Source organism: Ursus americanus, chromosome 14 (assembly GCF_024610735.1).
Source record: "Ursus americanus isolate L20-20 chromosome 14, mUrsAme1.1.p, whole genome shotgun sequence".
Lineage (NCBI taxonomy): Eukaryota > Metazoa > Chordata > Mammalia > Carnivora > Ursidae > Ursus > Ursus americanus.
The window spans coordinates 19161049-19181855 of record NC_142140.1 but is presented as its reverse complement, the minus strand read 5'-3'; the positions used below and the strand labels follow the sequence as shown (position 1 = coordinate 19181855).

At 44.7% G+C, this 20807-nt stretch overlaps 1 protein-coding gene across 2 annotated transcripts in view; it reads right to left on the bottom strand.

Annotated features, from left to right (window-relative positions):
- The window catches only part of SHQ1 (SHQ1, H/ACA ribonucleoprotein assembly factor), a 331525-nt gene that overhangs the window by 139559 nt on the left and 171159 nt on the right, over nt 1-20807 (bottom strand). The window contains exon 13 of one of the 2 annotated variants that reach the window (XM_087866854.1): nt 15291-16545. The exons of the other annotated variant lie outside the window; for it this stretch is intronic. Within the exon in view, the coding sequence (XP_087722980.1) occupies nt 16529-16545 (17 nt within the window). The 3' untranslated portion in view covers nt 15291-16528. Of the gene's footprint in view, nt 1-15290; nt 16546-20807 lie in introns of those variants that run through there. 2 annotated transcript variants of the gene reach the window in all.

Below are 20807 nucleotides of genomic sequence, written 5' to 3'. Positions count from 1 at the left end.
AGCCCAATGTGGGACTCGATCCCAGGACCTTAGGCTCATGTCCTCAGCCAAAGGCAGCCGCTTAACCGACTGAGCTACCCAGGTGTCCCTGTCTTCTACTTACTCTTTAAACTGAGATTGCATGGAACTGGAGGTGGGAAGAATGATGAGTGAATGGCCAAGTACAGACTCTTCCTCCTTCTAAGCATAACTTCTCTTTCACCAGAAAGCAGGAAGCGCAATTCTATGAGTCACAGAGGGCAGAGAGATACAGCAGAGATCCTGACAGTTACTTCTAACTAATTGGTATTTAAATGTCTTTTTGCCATGACAACTTTTGTTCAAGTGAAATGTTACTTGGACGTCCAATATAACCTGCAGATAAAAGTGATTTACTCTGGTTGAACTTGGGAGGGGCAGCCCAAACATGAATCTTGACCTTATGTTGGCTCCTGCGGCTCTTCTACGGAAGCCCTACAACTTGAAAAGCACATTTTGAAAATCACTCCCCGCTATAGATTGCAAAAGTGGCCAAAACTCTTTGTAGCTCTTTCCATCAAGAGGTGGAGTCCATTTCTCCACTCCTAGCATTGGAGCTAGATTTGCTTTCAGCAGTGGAATGCTGTGGAAGTAACATCATGCCAGTTCTAAGTCTAGGCCTCAAGAGACTTTACACTCTCCTGTACTTGCTCTCAGAATCCTACCACCATGTGAGCAAGTTCAGGCTGGCCTGCTGGATGACAGGGCCCTTGTGGCCTCAGTCATCCCAGCCAAAGCCATCATGGTCATCCCAATCATCCCACAGCCTCAGTCATCCCAACGATGCCAACTCACCAGTTGACCATGACCACCTGAGATCAGCCAAGCCCAGCCCAGACCAGGGGACTGGCCAGCTGAGGGGAGCTCAAAATGCTGACCTACAAAATTGTGAGCTAAGTAAATGGTCTTGTTTTAAGCTACTAAGTTTTGGAGTGGTTTGTGGCACAGCAACAACTAATTGATACAGTTCCCTATAGAAAAATCTCCAAATGATGCCAGGACCTTCCTCTCAGGTCTCAAAATGTGGGGAAATGACATAGCAAGGAGTTCCTCCCCAGAGCATACCCTAGCTTTACCAATCCACCTGTGCCTTAGGATGTGGTAGGCAGAGGAGACACATGTCCCCATCTACCCAACTTCAAACAGAATTACAATCACAGAGGAAAAAACAAAACACTCCATTACTTGGCCCCAATAGGGCTAAACTCCCATCTAGAGAATTCTGTTCAGAATCCACCTGTGTGGAAAAAGAGACTGTCCCTGTTCCCCAAAGGTGCCTCCAGGCTCACGGCATTCTCAAAGCCTGGGGTGGGGAAATAAGTGGCAGAGAGAAGGAAAGTCTTAAAGGTTAAATCTAGCACATAAAAGTGGCTCGGAAAATGCCAAAAAAAATGTAAATGAAAATTTTCAGCCACAGTGGGAGAAATCGAGGCCCAAGGCCCCGCGTTGATCTTTCAGACTTTCGGGCACGCTGCAAAGCTGTCTCCATTTATTTACTTCTAATTGAAAGCTGGCGTGCTGAGGGTTACTCCACCCAGGCGTGAAGTGTAGCCATCCGTGAAAGATTTCCCAAGACCTCTCCCTTTGCAGAGCATCCTTCATGTGCTTAAAAGGGAAAATGTCATGGGGACACTAAATTAAAACTCAGTTTTGTCTTTGAAAAATAGATTCAATCCTCAGTAGGATGTGGTTGGAGAGATACCAGCATTAGCATAATTCCTTAGTGCACTTTATAGGCCAATCAGAAAAAAAGGATATTCAGAAATCTGCCAGGAAAAAAAAAACAGATCTCATGAGGGCTACACATGCTAATTCTCACAGATCGACACTCTTGGGACTCACAGTTGACAATGGGTGGTTTTCTCGGGGAGAGTTTACCTCTTACACGGTGGTTTCAACACAGTTGGTCAGTTGGTGGTAAACACCATACAGGAAAAACAAGTTGACTTGTTTTCACGATTGTTAGCTATATACAAGTTCATTAGTTCACTCACTCGCTCCCTTCGTTTATTCAACAAATGCTGACTGGGTCCCTGAGGGGCTCGAGGCACAGTTTTGGCTACTGGACATACAACAGTGAATAAGATAGTCCCCTCAAAGCCTGCAGTCTACCAGGAAGGAGAGACAGGCAAACAAGTTAAGACAGTTCTCCATTTACATAAGGGCTCCCTCTGGAAAACCTTCTGAGTCAGTTTTGGACACAAGCCAGAATCGTTTATAACTCTGGACCCATTCAGCAGGTGTCCATACAATGGCAGTGGAGACATCTGAGCACACACAGGGCTGCCTACTTAGGCTCCAGCCTTTCCTCTTGGGCAAACTTTACCATCAGCATGTAGAGGTGAAGAACGTGGGCACTGGAGTCAGGCAGACCTCTGGCTATTGGCTCTGTCTGATCATTGGTGTGGTCTTGGGCAAGATGCCTGACTCTCAGACCTGTTTCCTCATTGGTAAAATGAAGACAAAGGCAGTACCATAGCAGAGAATGCCTACCTTATATTACTCTCCCCTTCTTTCTTAGTAAGAGAGTCTTGGCATTACAGAGGGCCACAGTGAGCCCAGCTAAAAGACTACCTTGACTAGCTTCCCTTGTAGCTAGGTGTGGCCATGGGAGCAATCTCTAGCCCATGAGATGTAAAGGGAAGTTGTTGGGTAGAATTTCTGGGGAAGCACTAGTTGTAAAGCATGTTCATACAGCAAGCAGGCACTTAAAAAAAAAATCTGTTGGATTTCCTCCTTTTTCTCATTGGCAGGAATAAAGACATAATGGCAGGAGCTACAACAACCATACTGTACCATGAGGTAACCTTGAAGATGAAACCCATGAAGAAAAACAAAAGAAGCCTGAGACTCTGATGATCATGGAGCTACTATTAAGCTCATGGCTGGCAAGTTATAGGCTTTTTGTGTGTGTGAGAAAAATTTGTATCTTTTAAAATAACTGTTATTTCTGGTCTCCTACTAAGAAATGAAGGTAATCCCTAATACAAGTAGCTGTAAGTGTTACTATGGAAATTGAATGAAGCCGTTCATGTAGAGCAGTGAGCCTAGTGCCTCATCCACAGTGAACTCTCAGAGCAGAAGAGTTCACACTCATTACACACACATGAAATATTTACATTGTTTTGGTCAGCTCAGGCTGCTATAACAAAATACTAGACTGGGTGGTTTACACAACAGATATTAACTCCTTACAGTGCTGGCTCCTGCAAATTCCAAGGTCAAGGTGCTGGCCAATTTGATTTCTGGCAAAAGTCCTCTTCCTGTTTGCAGATGGCTAACTTCTTGCTGTGGCCTCACATGGTAGAGAAAAGGAGAGAGTTCTGGTCTCTGTTCCTCTTCTTATAAGGACACCAATCCTCTCATGAGGGCCCCACTCTCATGACTTCATCTAAAACTAACTATCTTCCAAAGGCCTCATGTCCAATACCTCACGTAGGGGGTTATGAATTTCTTGGACATCAGTTCATAAAACACATGGACCCTAGCAGAAGCTCTAATTACAGTTGGTTTGCTTAAATTATATTAGCATGAATAGGAAACTTCTTGGATTATAGTTAAGAGTCCTGAGGTTATGATAAGGGGAGTCAGGATCCTGGATAAATGAAAGTTCAATGTGATGACTGGGGATTGTATATTGTGTCCATAAGCCATTTTTCCTAGCGGCACTTAGATGGGAGGGCCCACCATTCATCAAAGCCACTACTAACTCACGAGAGTAAAACCACATCATCTGATTAAAGAAAGAAGAACTCAAATAATGAAATCAATGGTCAAACCACACATCCATCTTGTGTTTACTTCTTTGCTTTGTAGATGACCAAACCAACAGCAGGAGACCTTATGGAGTACTTGCTGTGTGCTGGGCTCTGTTCTAGGTCCTGCCTTGGAGTGAGTCAGTCAGGGCCAACAAAAGCAGAGTGCACACTCAAAATGGGAATTTTGAGAGCTCAATAGAGAGACCATTTGTAAAGGTGTGGGCAAGATGTTGAGAAACCACAGAGAGAGTGCAGCACCTGGGTGTCAGTAAAAATGGGGTTGTCACTCCCCCTTCCCTGGCCTAAAGCCATAGGGACACAGAGCAGTTACCAGATCCCATAGAGAGGGCCAACAGGCAAAGGCCAGGGCCTTTAATGGCAGGACATAGCCAGTTCACATTGACCCTGCAGAAGTGAACCTGACCTCCCTCCTCTCCTGCTCCAACCTAATGTTTCTCATGGGCCGAAACCTTTCAGAAACTTGAAAGCAGTGTCACCCATGACCATTCAGGTCAGCCTCCCAGACATAGCAGAATGGAAAAGGGTGGAGAGTGAATCTGGAAGGGCCATGGCCTTATTCTTTTCATCTTCCACAATCACCTTATGAGGTAGACACTATTATTACCTCCATTTTACAAAAGAGGAAACTGAGACAAAGAGAGAGAGAGATTGAAACAATTTATATATTTAAAACATATAATTTTATAAAGATGTACAACTTGGATTCCCTAGAATGAGATGGTAAACTCCTATCACTGAAGCTACTCAAAATAAGGTATTTCTATTGAAATGCACACAAGTCTACATCAGAGCTTAACAGCCCACACCCTTATGAGATGCATACCCTGATTATCTTTACTTTGAAGAAGCAGAGGCTTAATGAGGTTAATTAAATCATGTGACCTCTAGGATCCTCTGAACTCAAAATAGTCTTTAATTCAGTGATTATTTAAACCATTACTTTTGACTTAGAAAAGTACAAGAAGCCCCCACTTACAAAAAGGAAGAAATAAAACTGTCCCTATTTCAGATGACATGATGGGCAACATAGAAAATCTTAAGGAATCTAGGAAAACCCCCTACAACTAGTAAATGAGTTCAGCAACTTTGCAGGATAAAAGATAAACATACAAAATCAATTGTATTTTTATATACTAGCAATGGACACATGGAAACCAAAATTTAAAATACAATATAATTTTAAATCACTAAAGAAAAGAAAATACGTATAAATCTAACCAAACACATACAGAAGTTTTATGTGAAAACTATGAAACACTGAAGAAAGAAATCAAAGAACACTTACATAAATGGAGAGACATACAATGTTCATGGATTGGGTAACTCAACATAGTAAAAATACCAATTCTTTCTGAAAGGACACACAGGGTTAATGCAACCTCTATCAAAATCCCAGCAACATTTTTTACAGATAAGGCAAGCTTATTTTAAAATTGATATGGGAAGGAAAAGAAACTAGAAAGCTAAATCAATTTGGAAAAAGAATATAGTGTGAGGAATCATTCTGATTGTATGGCTCATTATATAGCTACAATAATCAACACTATGTGCTTTATTGGAGAGACAAACCCATAGATCAATGGAAAAAAACAGAGATTCCAGAAATAGACCAACACAGGTATGGCTATCTGATTTTTTACACAGGTACAAAAGCAATTCACTGGAGAAAGAAGTCTTTACAAATGGAGCTGGGATAATTGCATACCAATAGGCAAAAAAAAAAAAAAAAAAATTGACCTTGACCTGTATCTCACACCTTATATGTAAATGATCACATATAACTCTAAAACTATTAGCAGAAAACACAGGAGAAAATCTTCAGGACCTAAGGCCTGGAGAAGAGTTCTTAAACTTGAGATGAAAAGCACAATTCATAAAAGAAAAAAAAAAGCAACACATTGGGCTTCACAAAATTTAAAACTTCTGGTCTGGGAAAGATGTTGTGAAGAGGATGAAAAAGACAAACCACAGACTAGAGGGAAATATAAGCCACATTTCAGACAAAAAACTCCTATCTGGAATACATTAAAGAATTTTCAAAAGTCAACAATAAAAGAATAAATAAGCTAATTAAAAAAATGGGCCAAGAACATGAAGAGAAATTTCACTGACGAGGATATATGGATGTCAAATAAACACATGAAAGGATGTTCAATATAACTAGCCATTAGGGAAATGAAAATTAAGACCACAATAAGGCATCACTACACACCTATCAGAGTGGCTAAAATAAAAATAGTGACGACACCAGTTGTTGACAAGGATGCAGAGAAACTAGAACTTGTATACAGTGCTACTGGGAATATAAAATAGCAGAGACATTCTGGAAAAGTTTAGTGGTTTCTTCTAAAATTAAATGTGTAACAACCACACAACCCAACAATTACACTCTTGGTGACTGATCTCAGAGAAATAAAAATTTATGTCCACAGAAAAGCCTATATCATCTCCATTCATAATTACAGCAGCTTTATTCTTGATAGGCCAAACTGGAAACAACCAAAATCTCCCCTAACAGGTGAAACAAACTGTGTGATATCCATACCCTGGAATACTACTCAGCAACAAAACAGAACAGACTATTGACACATCAAGCAATTTGGATGGATCTCAAGGGCACTGTGTTAAGCGAAAAGAGACAATTTCAAAAGGTTATATACAATATACTTCAACTGATACATAACACTCTTGAAATGATGAAATTATAGAGATGAAGATAAATTAATGGTTGCCAGGGTTTAAGGGGTGGCAGGAAGGGGGACTATGTGACTAAAAAGGTAGCATAAGGGAGATCATTCTGATGGAACAGTTTTATATGTTGATTGCAGTGCTGGATACAGGAATCCGCACATGAGAAAATGGCTTGGAAGGATATACACACATTGTACCAATGTCAATTTCCTGATATTGATATTGTACTATAGTTATAAAAAGAAAAGAAGTCTCCACCATCAACAACAGAAATCTGTGCTGAAATTATGAAACTCTGTCCAGTGAAATGTGCCACTGCAGTATTCTTCCACCCAGGGACACTGAAGTGGTTAACATTAGCGAGAAGAACACAGATGATCTAAAATCAGAGGCCACCATATTCTACCTTCCCAATTGCACTGCTGGCCATCATGCCCCAAATTCCTTTTTTCATCCCTTCTTTGCATCCCAAAACTTTTTTGGTGGGAAAAACAAAAGCTTTCCCTAGAGCCATGACTTTTCAAGTATTATTGGCCACCGTATTGTTGGAATTCTGTTGGTACAAACTAGAAGAAATCCAACTGAAAGTGGCTAAAGCTAAAAAGGAAATCTATTGGCTCATTACCTATGCTAAGGCTGGCTTCAGGTATCAATTGATTCAGGGGTCAGAGGATGTCACAAGGAACCAGCTTCCCTCTCTATCTTGACTCTGCTCCTTGGTGTTGGCCGTATTTTAAGCTCCACGTGATTGCAAAGTGACTGTCAGCGGCAACCTGGACCACACCCTTCCAACAGCAAATCCAGCAGAAAAGCAGAATCCCACTTCAGTAATTCTAATGAAAATCCTAGAATTGAGTCTCTTGGGCTCTGACTGGCATGTCAAGGATCGTATGGTCACTATGACCAAGGGAATGTAGTGTTCCAATCAGCCAGGCTGGGGTTGGCCCCTCCTACAACATGTGGACGTAGGCTGGGTGAAGGAAGATCCCACAGAAGTATCAGGACCGCTACTCAAAGAAGCGGGAAGAACACAGGGAAGAACTGTCCTGTCCACCATCATCATCAATACCATCTGCAGAAAGATGAACATAGGGATTTGGGGACATGTATTAACCTGCTCTCTCCACCTCCCCCAGCAGTCCCCTCCTACCCCAGCCTTCCTTCTAACTTGGGGAAGGGGTGCAAAGGTGGAATACATGCCCTTCAACACAATCACCTTCAGGTTTCCACTCAATTCCTAGAGAATTCCTTTCCTTGTCCTCAGTCTGAGCTGGAATGTCACCTTCTCCATGAAGCCAGCCATCTCTAACGAAATCCACACTCCCCCAGCTGCCCCAAGAACAAAAATTCTCATCTTCTGTGGACTCACAGTACTTTGTACATACATTATCTCCATTAAAGGGTTTTCTCATGTATCAAGATTATTTATTCACACAACAGTCCCTCATATTGTACATTCACACACATACACACGCTCACACCTAACCAGATCCGAAGCTGTTTGAGAGCAGAGATTTGTTTTGTTCATTCTGAGTCCCTAACATGCTGTTTAACATGCGGAATGGTATTCAGAAGCATTGGATGGATGGATGGACGGATGGATGGATGGACGGATGGATGGATGGACGGATGGATGAAAGGCTTGACCATAAAATACAAGTAGCAGCACTCATATGGGCATTTAGTCCATCAACAACATTTAGCAAACTTCTATTTTGTATACAGCAGACACGAATTGTTGAAAATAAAATTAAATCAGTAAAGGGAGAAGCAATCCTGTGCATATTCTGCTTGTTTTAAAATAGAAAAACCTTGATGTAAAGACAACAGGCATTGTTTATGGATTCTCCTGAGGAAGTAACACAAGCACACTCTAAAGGGCTAGGAAGCCACAGTGATGTCTGGAAAAATGTGTGCTGAGTTCATTCCCTTTAACACAACTGCCCAGCACAGTCCAAGGGCATACCTTGAGTTGTGAAAGAGCAACTGAGAGATAAACTCGAAGAGATAGAAGGCCCTGGGCTTGAGTCTTAACTCTGCCCCTTACAATGGGATCTGTCAGGTGATTCAACTATTCTGGGCCTCCATGTTGTCACCTGTAAAATGGGGATGATTACCCCCCGAGCTGCCAAGGTGGCTCAAGCTTAACCTCCTTGCTGTCCCTGATTACTCCCTCTCCTCCTTCATGTGCAATCTATCAGCAAGCCCACCTGTGAAAGATTTCCAGAATCCAAGCACATCTCTCCCTACTGTCGTGTTGGTCTGAGCCACTATTAACTATGACAAGCACCCTCAGGATCCAATCCCTGAGGTGCCATTAGTGGGCAGTGGAGCCCGATTGCAGACAGTTGTCTGTCGGTTCCGGCGTTTGGAAGGGGAGAGAGACGCACACCCCGAGGTCTGCCGTAGCTCCCTTGCTTCCTTATCCCTGTCCTGGCCCTCCCAACCTCTTCTCCACCCAGAACCCAGAGCAATGGTGTAACACAGAATCAAGGCCTGGCCTCTGCTGCCTAAGCTCCAGAGGTTTCCACTGTGGCCCGTGAAGCCTTCAGTGCCTGGCCCAGCTTCCTCTCACGTCCACTCTCAGCCCTGAGTGTTCCAGGGCCAGCATGCTGGCCCTCAGTCTGCTCCTTGGAGGTGCCAAGCGTGTTCCTACTTTGGAACTTAGCCCTCGCTCTTCCCTCTGTCTCTTTGCAGCTTGATCCTTGGTGTCCCTCAGCTCTCAGCTCGGTGAGGCCTTCCCTGACCACCCATGCAAATAAAACAGGGCTGGCGTCATGCTGCCACCTCTGTGTTTGATTTTCCTCACCACGCTGGCACTACCTGAAGCTATTCGTTTGCTTAATTGCACATAAACTAGAATGTATGTTCCACAAACGCAGGGATTTATTTTGTTTTACTCACGACTGTGTCTCCAGACCCTAGAATAGAGCCTGACACAGACTAAGTGCTCAGTACATATCTGGTACATAAAAGAAGGAAGGAGACGAGGGGGGACGGGAAGAAGGAGGAAGGAGGGAGAGAGGGAGTGCATCCCTCAGAGGGTGATTATAAAGACCCAATCAGAAAATTCTAATAAATCACTTACCACAGTGCCTGGCACTCAGCAGCTACTTAATCCACGGTATTATCATTCAGTTATCGGGATAGAAGAGCTGGCAGCGTGGGCACACACGTACACGCACGTACACGCACACACACGCACGTATGCGCGCGCACACACGCACGCATGCGCGCGCACACACGCACGCGCACATGCGCACACGCGCGCATACGCACACGCATACACGTGCACACACGTTTGCGCGCACACACATGCAGGTGCGCACACAAGAAACGAGAGGAAAAGAAGTCTCCTCACTTTACCTGGATTCACCTGGCTTCTAAAGAGAATATTCGAGCCCTCTGACTAAGCAACATCCCCTCTGGCTTCCCTGGAACTAATGCTTGAACCTAGTTCAGACCCCGGGGGGTTTTGGAGTTCATTTCTTTTGGCAAACTGTCGCCTTTTCTTTTCTAAGGGAAAAAATAAAATACAAAAAGACACTCATATAACATCTTGGAGATCAAATGGCTCTTGGGAAACTGCATTTTGATGAGTGAGGGAATCAAAACCATATGGATTAAATTCTCCTTAGATCTCCTAGGGGAGAATAGGGGCGGGAGCAGGGTAAGGGTAGGGATGGCTGGAAAATTCAGCATCGATTTTTATGAACACAGAGCTAGTTCATGAAGGATAGTCTGAGATGTAGCAGGTCCTTCAAAGCAGTTTGTTGACCACATGCCAGCTGACTCAAAAGAGAAGGAAATATAAACGTTTTTTTTTTTTTCCACCACTCCTGTTTCTTTTCTTCTGATATTCCCTCCCCCACGGGGCTGACGTTGGGGTCTTGTCAGTGACCGGGAAAGAGTAGTGGCTGGACACGAAGTCTGTAGACTTTCTCCCAGAAAGCAGCTTCTCTGTCCTTCCCTGAGGCAAGAGTCTGAAATATCTGCCGAAGCCAAATATTTGTAATCAGGTACTTAGATGAGTGTCGTTCTTTTCTTTCTTTCTTTCTTTCTTTTTTTCTTTCTTTCTTTCTTTCTTTCTTTCTTTCTTTCTTTCTTTCTTTCTTTCTTTCTTTCTTTTTTTCTTTAATGGTTGTATTTCTATCTGCATTTTGCTGATCTGGGCAAGTTGCAGAAGCCAGACTAAGAGACAGCACGCAGCATGATTCACACTGTCATTTGCTGGGAGAGCAAATCAAGAGGAACAGCGCTTCCAACATTTTTACTTAAATCACAGAGAAACCTCAAAAGCAGCTTCCTCTGTTCTTACCCTAATCTCCAGAAAGCAGGTGAGCCTGCTGACCACCAGCCTGGGCGGTGCACTGGTGGAGCGTTCCCACAGCACTCATCTTACTTCGTCCTCCCCAGCCACGTCAAGGGAGGTGCTCTTCTTGTTCTCATTTTTACAAATGAGGAGACGAGGCAGAGGGGTGAAGCAACGGAACTAAGGTCACACAGCTGGTAATGGGCAGAGCTGGGATTTGAGCCGAGATTCTGCCCATGGCAGAGCCTATACTCCTAACCATCATTTCTCTCCAAATACTCTGTACTTTTGGAACTTGGGCCTTTGCTTTTGTTGTTCCATTCATCTAAAAAAGCCTTTCTTGGTATTCCTACCTTTCCTCCTGGCAACCTGGCAAAAATCTGCCCCACCCTCCATGCTATGTCTCACGTGTCCATGGAGTCCTTGGGAAATGTCCAGATTGGTTGGGACTTCTCCCACCTCTGAATTCCAGGACACCTGGTGCCTTCTGGGGCTGCCCAGCCCATTCGGTGTCACAAATTCAGCTACACGTGATGGTGAGGCACCTTGGCTTTAGATGATGAGACACACCTGCACTTGTTCCCCTGCCGGGACACTGTAATGGACAAACCATTCCAAGACTCCGATTCCTCATCTGAGGAAAAATGCAATGGCCTGGTGGGAGCAAGCCACGAGCTAATCTATGCAGGGCACAGTGCAAGCACGCGATTCATGCCGGCTACTGTGTTCTAGTTCCTTGGCTGCCTGTTGGAGCTCTCCCACCTGACTGCAGATTTCTCCAAGGAAATGTAATAGTCACTGATTTAGGCAGTGATTGCATTAGGCATTTCACTAACCGAGTTTAAAGAAGGGGGGGCAGCAGATGTAAAGATGACTCTGAGGGAATAAGGAAGCCAATGCAGACTGAGCACTTGTCCTGTGCCAGGGTTTCCAGAACGAACTCATTTCCTCCTCATGACAACCATGGGAGGTCAGTGCTGTTATTATCCTCATTTTACAGATGAAGCAACTGAGGCCCTGCGGCCTTCAGGGACTTGCCCATTGCCATGTATTTGGTAAGGCAGTGTCTGGATTTGAACCCCGGTCTTCTGAGTCCAGAGTCCAAAGACTTACCTGCTAAATTAGATTGCCCCTGAAAGAGGGGATTTTATAGCTTCAAAGAGCTGGATTGGTGGGTATTTAACAGGTACAAATGGTGGATACAAGTTTACCAACACTTTGCTGGGAGTTCATCCAGTGGGAGGAAAGCAGTCAGGACTTCCCAGAAGCCTTGTGGCTTTCTGAGTGCACAGAGACTGGATAATAAAACAGATAAAACTTTGGCTGAGGTGAGGATTCAGTGGGATCCATGTATATATTTATCATGCTTTATGTCATTTCATGTTGTTTTTGTTTGTTTGTTTTTGAAGGACTTGATTTAACACATACGTTGAGGTGAGGTTCAGCAAATAAATTTAAGACTGGAGGAAACTCGAGAGACCAATGTGATGGTGAAACATCTAAATTAGTCCAAAAAAGGTGGGGGATCAAGGAATGCTTCCAAGAGGAAGGGACAGCCAGGCTGAGACCAGGAGGGTGAGCTGGAGTTGGCTTCCTGAGGAACACACTGTGGGTAGGTTCACTCAACAGCCACTTCCAAATCCTTCCTCCTCTTGTCCACCACAATGGAGGCTTGAAGAGCTAGAAGCTTCCTGGCCTCCCTTGAAGCCGGAGGGGGCTACATGACCAATTTCAGCCAATGCGTCTCTAACAGAAGTCTGCTGGAGGTTTTTCTGGGGAAAAAAAAGGTTTACTTTTCTCATGAATGAGACAGAAAAGGCTGGTTTAGCCCTTTCACATTCTTCCTGCCTTGAAGGTGGGTATAATGTCTGGAGCTGCAGCAGCCTCTTCATGACCATGAGGGAACAGGATGGAGACAAAAGGAAAGAAAATGGCACAGAGCCAGCCCTGTCGTGAGCATGCTGCTGAAGCATGCTAGGGGCTGCCTACCTCCATGTTTCCTGTTATGTGACCCAAAAATGAGCCACTATTTGAACCCCTTAAGTCCAATTTTTTTTCATTGCTTGCAATCAAAAGCATTTCTAACTCATCTACTAGACAAAGTAGGAAAATAATTACAAAAAAAAGATGAGGTGTTCAAGGCAGAGGGCCCAGTATGTGCAAAACCCTGGAGAAGAGAAAGATGACAGCATATTTGAAGATGAGAACTTCAATGTAAATGAAATATATGTCGTTGGTGCTGGTGTGGGTGCTGGGTGCTGGTGCTGGGTGCTGGGGTGCTGGGTGCTGGGTCCTGGGTCCTGGGTGTTGAGTACCGAGTGCTGAGTGCTGGCGGTGGTGAGAATGACACTGGAGAGTCACACAAGGGCTACACATGCAGGGCCTTTTACAGCTTGTAAGTTTAGAATTTGGACATTATCCATCACAGTGGGGCACCATGGAAAGCCTTGTGTGTGTTAGCAGCTGAGATAAAATTACGTTCTAAAAAGACCCTTCTGAAAAAAAATAAATAAATAAACAAATAAATAAAAGACCTTTCTGCTCTGCATTCATTCATTCAGTAAATACTTTACAAGCGTGGAAAAGTAAATTGGTAGAACTCTGGAAAATTGTTTTGAAGTATCTCTTAAAACGAAACATGCACTACTCTACACCCCAGCCATCCCACAGCTAAGTACACATCCGAGAGAGATGAAGGCACATGCCCACCAGAGGATCACTCCAAGTATGTCCATAACAGCTTTACCCATAATAGCCAGAACCAGAGAGCAACACAAATGCCCACCAAGGTGGGAAGAGCGAACCGATTTGCTGGCATCCTCATGCAATGGAAGACTACGTAGCAATAAAAAAGAAGAATGAATTGTTACCACACGCAATGACATGAAGAATCAGAGCCCTAATGATGAGCAAAAGAAGCCTACAGAGAAGAATAAACCGTTGTGTTAGTCTGGGCCCTCCAAGGAGCTGCCAAGATTAAATGACCAAGAGATGATTAAGGCAAATATCTCTGAGGGAAAATAGGGAGATCACCGGGAAGGGCTGGGAACCATCAGACTGTGATGCATGTCTGCTCCTTGTGAGGGAGAGGTGGGATGGAAGGAAGGGGGAAAGGAATGGACCTTGTAGTTCTAAGGAAGCTCGGCAAGGCTGGTGGGGAGTCCTTGAGCCAAAACTGCTGATCGGAGGAGTTCCCCATCTCCCAGGAACCGCCCTGCACCAGTGTTTCTGCCACATCCAGTCGGAGGAAGGAGCAGCTGGCGGGAAGGGTGTTCTCCCACAGAGCCCAGCAGAATCTGCTGTAGGTCAGTCCCCATGCTCAAAGATCCAAGAAATGCAAGGGAGATCAATGTTCAGTGCTAAGAGAACAGTGGTTACTTTCAGAACGAGTAGGGTTGGGGCTCTGAGAGAGGGCATGAGGAAATCTTCTGGGCTGGCTGGAAATTTTCACTGTCTTGATGCGGGATGGTGATTGTGGAGTAAACACCTTTCAAGATCCCACCGAAGGTTGTGCACTTTGTAGAAAAAAATAAAAAGTTCGCACTGAGCAAGCGCTAGTAAATGCTGTGCTCAGCTGTGGGGACAGGGGCAATGAGAGCAAACAGGGATGCTGCCCCCCAGGGGCTCGCAGCGGGAAGCATGGGCTGGAACACAAGCCCACAACGTCCCCACTGAGGAGAGTGGCGGCAGTAAGCCTGGGGCATACAAGCCTGTCTACGGATGGTCAAGTCCAAGAAGCATTTCCTCGAAGACTCCCAAAAAGAGAGAGTTAAAGCAAAATGACAGACTTTGCAAGACCTAGAACAGTAGATATAAAAGCAAGTCAGGAACCACCGGAACTGCTTGCAAACAGTTTTGGAGAGATCAGATACAGAAAAATTCGGTGTGACGGTTCACCGCTGGGACTTCTGGGAGCCCTGAGCCCTGGGAACTGCATCTTTCCCGGAGTCAAGCTCCTCTCTCTGTACCCAGCAATCAGTTTCATTTGCTTTACAGGAATCCGCTGGGAAATTATGTCTGCTATTTTCCGAAGCCCGAGAAGGGTTTCACACCTTTGCGAGGGCTGCTGGGAGGCAGGTAAAAGAATGCAGCCTCTAGAGGGTAGGGCGCCAATTAGAGCCACTTAGGACTAAATTGACCTGTCATTTGGCAGCAATGCAAAAATTGAACTCACCCTATTCTGGATAACTGAGGATTTCTCCTGTGACTTCATTCGCTCACAGAAAGTCTCCTATAGAAAAGTGCTGGTATTGATCATCCCTTAGGGAAATTTTTTTATTTTTTCATCCCAAATGACTTTTGTGTTTTTCCAGTGCTTCTAGTATCAGCCCTTAATTTCCAACCATTTTCAACTTAAGATGGTGATGTTGACTGTCAGGCTTTGAAACAAAACATGTAAATATATATATATGTATGTGTATATATATATATAAATATATATATATATACACATACATATATATATTTCAAATCATCATGCCCTCAAAATGTGAGCTCCCCACAGCTTTCCAGAAGGAAGAACTATGAATAGAACATTTTACACTTGTCTAACTTTTCTGAGGCTTTTTTTTAAAACTGTCCTATCTTCTCAGTCTGTGATAAATGCAAAAAAAAAAAAAAAGTATCTCTCCAATAATTTACTGTGTTGAGATGGCAGTGTAATTGAGTCGCCCAAGTTAAGCACTTTAGGAAAATTTCCATCAGGTGCCATCATGTTCTCTGGCCTAAGCTTTATTTAAACTCACTGGATCAATCTGAATCAATCTGACATGTACACACTTCAGGGCATGGTTAGTTTCAAATCAATTAAGCTCCTTATGACTTTATGATTAAGAGCCCAAGGTTATAAAACATTAATATAAAAATCACAAATTATAAAGTGAAAAGTAAAATCTCCACCTAACATTTCATAAAAATCACCAGAATCATTAGGTAAGTTTCATTAAACAAACAAGGTAAGAGTAATTAGGTGGTAAATTGAGTACAGTGGTTTCCAAAGGCTCTAATTGGGATGGGCTGAACAGTTTAATAAAAGTAAGGAAGCCAGGGTCAAGTGCAGCCTGTGGCGGAATGCAGATCTGAAAACAACGCCTCAGTGGTCTGGATGCCCTTGCAGCAGAAGCACAGAGCTCCTTGGAAAAACAGAGAGTGGGCTTAACACCTTCTGGTTCTTCCCTGACCTTGGCCGGGTTGCCCTGCACCACTGGACGCAAGATAAGGACCTACTCTCTCCTGGAGCCAGCAGGCAGTCACGTGAAAGCATTTTAAGGATCACAATGTAATATGATTCCTACCTTCTAGAGTTACTTGGAATTTTCTCTCCTGGTTTTGGAGCTCAGGGAAAGGAAGTAAAGAGGAGGGACTCAATTAGGTTTTCCACTAAAATAATGAGGACTTCCAGGTCCCTTGGTAAGTTTGATCGTTCTCATTTATCCTTACGATTCCTGTGAGGAGGAGGTGGGTTCCCTTAATTTTCACCGTTTTAGACACCGAAGCACAGAAAAGTTAAGTAACTTCTCCCACAGTCACACAACAAGGAAGGGGCAGAGCCCAAGTCTGTGTCATTCATAAAGATGGGTTCTTCACGTCTACAGGGTGGAGAGGCCTCTGGCATTCACTCATTCAACGCACGTATCGACTGGGGGTCTTTGCCTCCTCTGTACCAGCTGGTCCAGGGCTGAAGATCCGGGGCAAACCAAGCAGCCAGGTTCCTGCCCTCATGGGGCTTTCAGTCCAGGGCAGAGTCTAGTGAAAAGTGAATAAACAAATCGATAAAGTAAGAGTGATAATGCTCTGCAGAGAGTGTTCAGAGGGTACTGTGACGGTGACTGATGGCATTCACTGCATGGTCAACTCTCACGAGAGGGCAGATGAGCTGAGATTTGAATAGGAAGAAGGCACCAGCTATCCTGAGTTTAAGGAGAACGACACTCAGCACCAAGGGGAAAGACAGGTGCAGAGGCCCCAAGGAATAAATAGGACCTCTGCACCTGCTCCCTCTTCATCTATTTTCCACTCCTTGAATTTGTGGGTACTTCGTGACTTACTTTGACCAAGAGAATGTCGTGCAGTGACAGTGTTTTGGTTCTGAGCCTAGGATTCTGGCAATTTCCTTTTTCACCCTCCTGGAGCTCTGACCCAACTTGTGAAGGGATCCGGCTACATGCTGGAGAGACCATATAGAGAGAAACATACACTAGGCTGGCCTCCAGCTAAGGACCCAGTCCTGGGAGAGGAGGTCTCCAGCACCAGCAGAGCTCCCAGCCAAATGCAGCTACAAGAGCAACCCCAACTGACACCTCAGTGGGACAGAGACGAGCCTCCCAGATGAGTCCAGCTAACCCATGGAACTGTGAGGAAGACCCATGGTTGCTGTTGCAAGTCCCCACACTTCGGGATGGTTTATTGGGCAGCAACAGATCATTAAAGCAGCCAGTGTGGCTGGAGTTAAGTAGAGCAAAGGGTGGTGGTCAGAGAGTGAAGCTGGACATCATTCTCCACCAAGAGCGAGATCCAGTAGGACCCATAAGTCAGGGTTAGCAGTCGGGATGTCACTCAAGTGATCAGGGGCCACCAGAACGCTTAAGGGGCGTGACATGATCTGATGATTTACATATTTTTAAAGTTTATTCTGGCTGTTGGGTGATGAGTGAATAGTAGGGTGAGGAGAGTAAGAGAAGAAGTGGGGAGACATCAGGTAGGTAACCACTGTGGGAATGCAGGCAAACTGAACCAAGATGGTGGCAGTGGAAATTCAGTGAACTGAGTCACGTCATGTTTTGGAGATCAAAAGTACATGCTGCTAGATGGAGTGTGGGGGGACTGGTGGGCTGAGGATAACTCTGTGATCTTCGGTTTGAAGAACTCAGCTGATGGTACATGGTTCTCTGAGTGTGCTCCCAGGAGACTCTGACTTTAAGGGATGTGGAGAGAGGGGATTTAGCTACAGAGACAAAGAAGGAGCAGACAGGGAGGAAGAAAACCCAGAGTCTATAAGGGTCACAGAAGCCAGGAGAATACAGCTGTTACAGACGAGGAGGAACCAAGTGAAGTCAAATAAGATAAGGACAGATATGACCACTGGCTTCATGAAGTTCACTGGTGACCCATTAAGTCATTGGTAATCCATGAAGGAAACATCCAGAAGGATTATACATTTCATAAGAATAGAAATTTGTCCTCACCCTTCCCCAACCAGTGCCATGATAATATTTAACCCGCCAGTCTTCTTCGGTCAACACAGGGGTGGAAAGAGAATACAAGAATCCCGAATTGACTGACTTTAAACTTTAAAAGAGGGAGTTTTGTCATCAGGAAGAATGAAGGCTCAAAAGGGAGTATACAGAAATGAGTTATAAGAATGTGGAACAAAAATACGAAGTAAGTTAAATTTGATATGCATCTTTAATACGTGGCTCAAAATATTGTACCTGCTACATCAGTACCCAGACTCTCCTAGGAAAAAGATCAGCCTTGGCTTTAGTACGGTCTACAGCAGTGGTGCTCAGCTAGGAGTGGGCGATCCCTCCCCAAGAGATATTTGGTGATATCTAGAGACATCTGGGGTTACAACTGAGGAGTGCTACTGGCATTTAATGAGTAGAGGTCAGGTACTAACCATCCTACAATGCACAGGACAGCCTCCACAACACAGAGTCATCTGGCCCCAAATGTCAATAGTTCCAATGTCGAGAAACCCTGGTTTATAGGTAGTCCCAGTTGTCTAGAAAGAAAGTAACCTATCATAAGGCATTAGTAAAGAAAACCAGGAGTCTGAATTCCCTACTTATCCAACTAATCACCTCCAGCCTGCTTCACCCTGTTCATCAGACCATGGAGTTAAGGAGGCCAGGGGCCTTGGTTCAGCCTTTTCTGGTCACTTACCTGTGTTTCCTCTGGGACCACAGCCTGTACCACAAACTCCACAGACCTCTCATCCAGCACAAGAGAGGCTGTGACCATATTTCCACTTTAAAAATGATTGCAAGAGAACTATTTGTATTGGTAGCACTCCACATCATGTAACAAGATGGTGTTAATGGTGAGTGGAATTTTTCCTGTTGTTCTGAAATGTCTGCTAAGGACAAAGGATATTAATGCCATCTTCTAAGTGCAGAGATCTGGTCTTTGAGAGTCAAAAGGAACAGCCACCTCAGGCCTGTCTTTGCGGTAATTCTCAGGAAAATGACCATCTCCACCATCACCACCATCACCTCCACCATCATCAGCTCCACCATCACCTTCATAACCTCCACCATCACCTTCATGACCTCCATCACCTTCATCACCTCCATCCCATCACCTCCACCATCACCTTCATCCCCTCCAACACCTCCATCACCATCTTCATCACCACCTTCATCACCTCCATCTTTATCACCTTCATCACCATCACCTCCACCATCACCTTCATCACCTTCATCCCCATCACCTCCACCACCAACTTCATCACCTCTAACACCTCCATCACCACCTTCATCACCACCATCACCTCCATCACTAACCTCATCACTTCCATCACCATCACCTTCATCATCTCTACCATCACCTTCATCACCTCCATCACCATCACCATCACCATCACCTCCGCCATCACCCTTATCACCTTCATCACCTCCATCAATGCCACCACCATTACCACTACCACTGCTGTGGAGAGAGGAAGTCACTTTTTGGGACAGTGCAGGATTTTTGAAGAGAGGCCCTTTCCTTTTCTTTTCTTCCCCTCAGTGAGGATTTGTGTTCCCACCTCCAGAGCCAGGAAAGGGAGGCCCAGAGAAAAGACCTCCTGGTGAATGGAGGTACCTACAGGCAAAAGAGATTAGAATTCCATTTGTTAATTGGAGGATCTGCTGGCATTCCTTTGTGGGACCAGAAAGAGGATGATATAATTGGAGTAGGATGGCATAGTGAAGTCCACCAGGAAAGAAGGGGACCAGAAACATCCTGTTCTAAGTCCCTAGTTCTTGAGAAGTACAGAGGTTGGGTGTCATACATGTGCAGAGGCCCTGAAGTTTGCCAAGGAAGGCAGAGGAGCAAGGATTCTTTACCATGGTGACCAAGAGGTCCCCATGCAGAGTATTATGGCGGGGTAAGCTGGAAGTTGTGGCCAGATCCAGGAAAGGACCAACAGCAGGCAGGGATGTGCTGGGAAATAGGCTCCTTGCAAGGCCTACTGGACAAAGCCCATAGAACTTTGGGGCAATGGCAGCACTGGGAAACTGGGGAGAAGTCTGCAAGTTCACCAGGTCCAGGGAAAAGGCATGGGCCTTGCTTCCTCTCCTTCCTGCTGCCCCTCCCCCTACACAAGCCAGTGCAGGGAGGGGTGGCGAGGGCAAAGGTTATGAGAGAACATCCTCCCATTTCCTCCAGACCCTCAGAATCATAGTTCAAGTCTAACCCAGGGCAAGAGCAGGCTTTTGATCCAAAATGAGACTGATGTTTTAAAACGTACAGGACAGAGCCTAAAAAAACTAAAGTGATGGTTTTGGTAAAGGAACTGGTAAATTATAGAATTCAGCTGAAATTCTAAGGATGTGTTTCCTGATGGAAAATGTCAGGCAGCTGGGTTAGGGGCAATGATTAGAAACAATACAGTCATTTCTCATCTATCCCGCCATTGAATGGAGACACCTGAAAACATAGGTTACATGGTAGTGAGGAGTGGCCCTATATCAGGCACTGAGCTGGCCCTCCTCCTCACACCACCCTGTCTGGTAGGCACCGTCAGAACCATTACTATTCTCACCTCTGTCCTGTTGATGAGAAATTGAGGCTCATGCCACGGCCACATAGCAACTAAATGACAGAGTTAAGGTTCAAACCCAGGGTAGTGTGACTTGAGAATCTAATATTTTAACGCCGCTTCCTCCAGAATGCCTTGTTTAATCACAACAGCAGAAACCAGAACACACTATTATGCACGTAAAATTGCAGGCTGTAATCAAAAGACTATTTCTCCATTTTTTTTTTTTTACAACTAAAATTAATTTCTTTGTCAGCCCCCC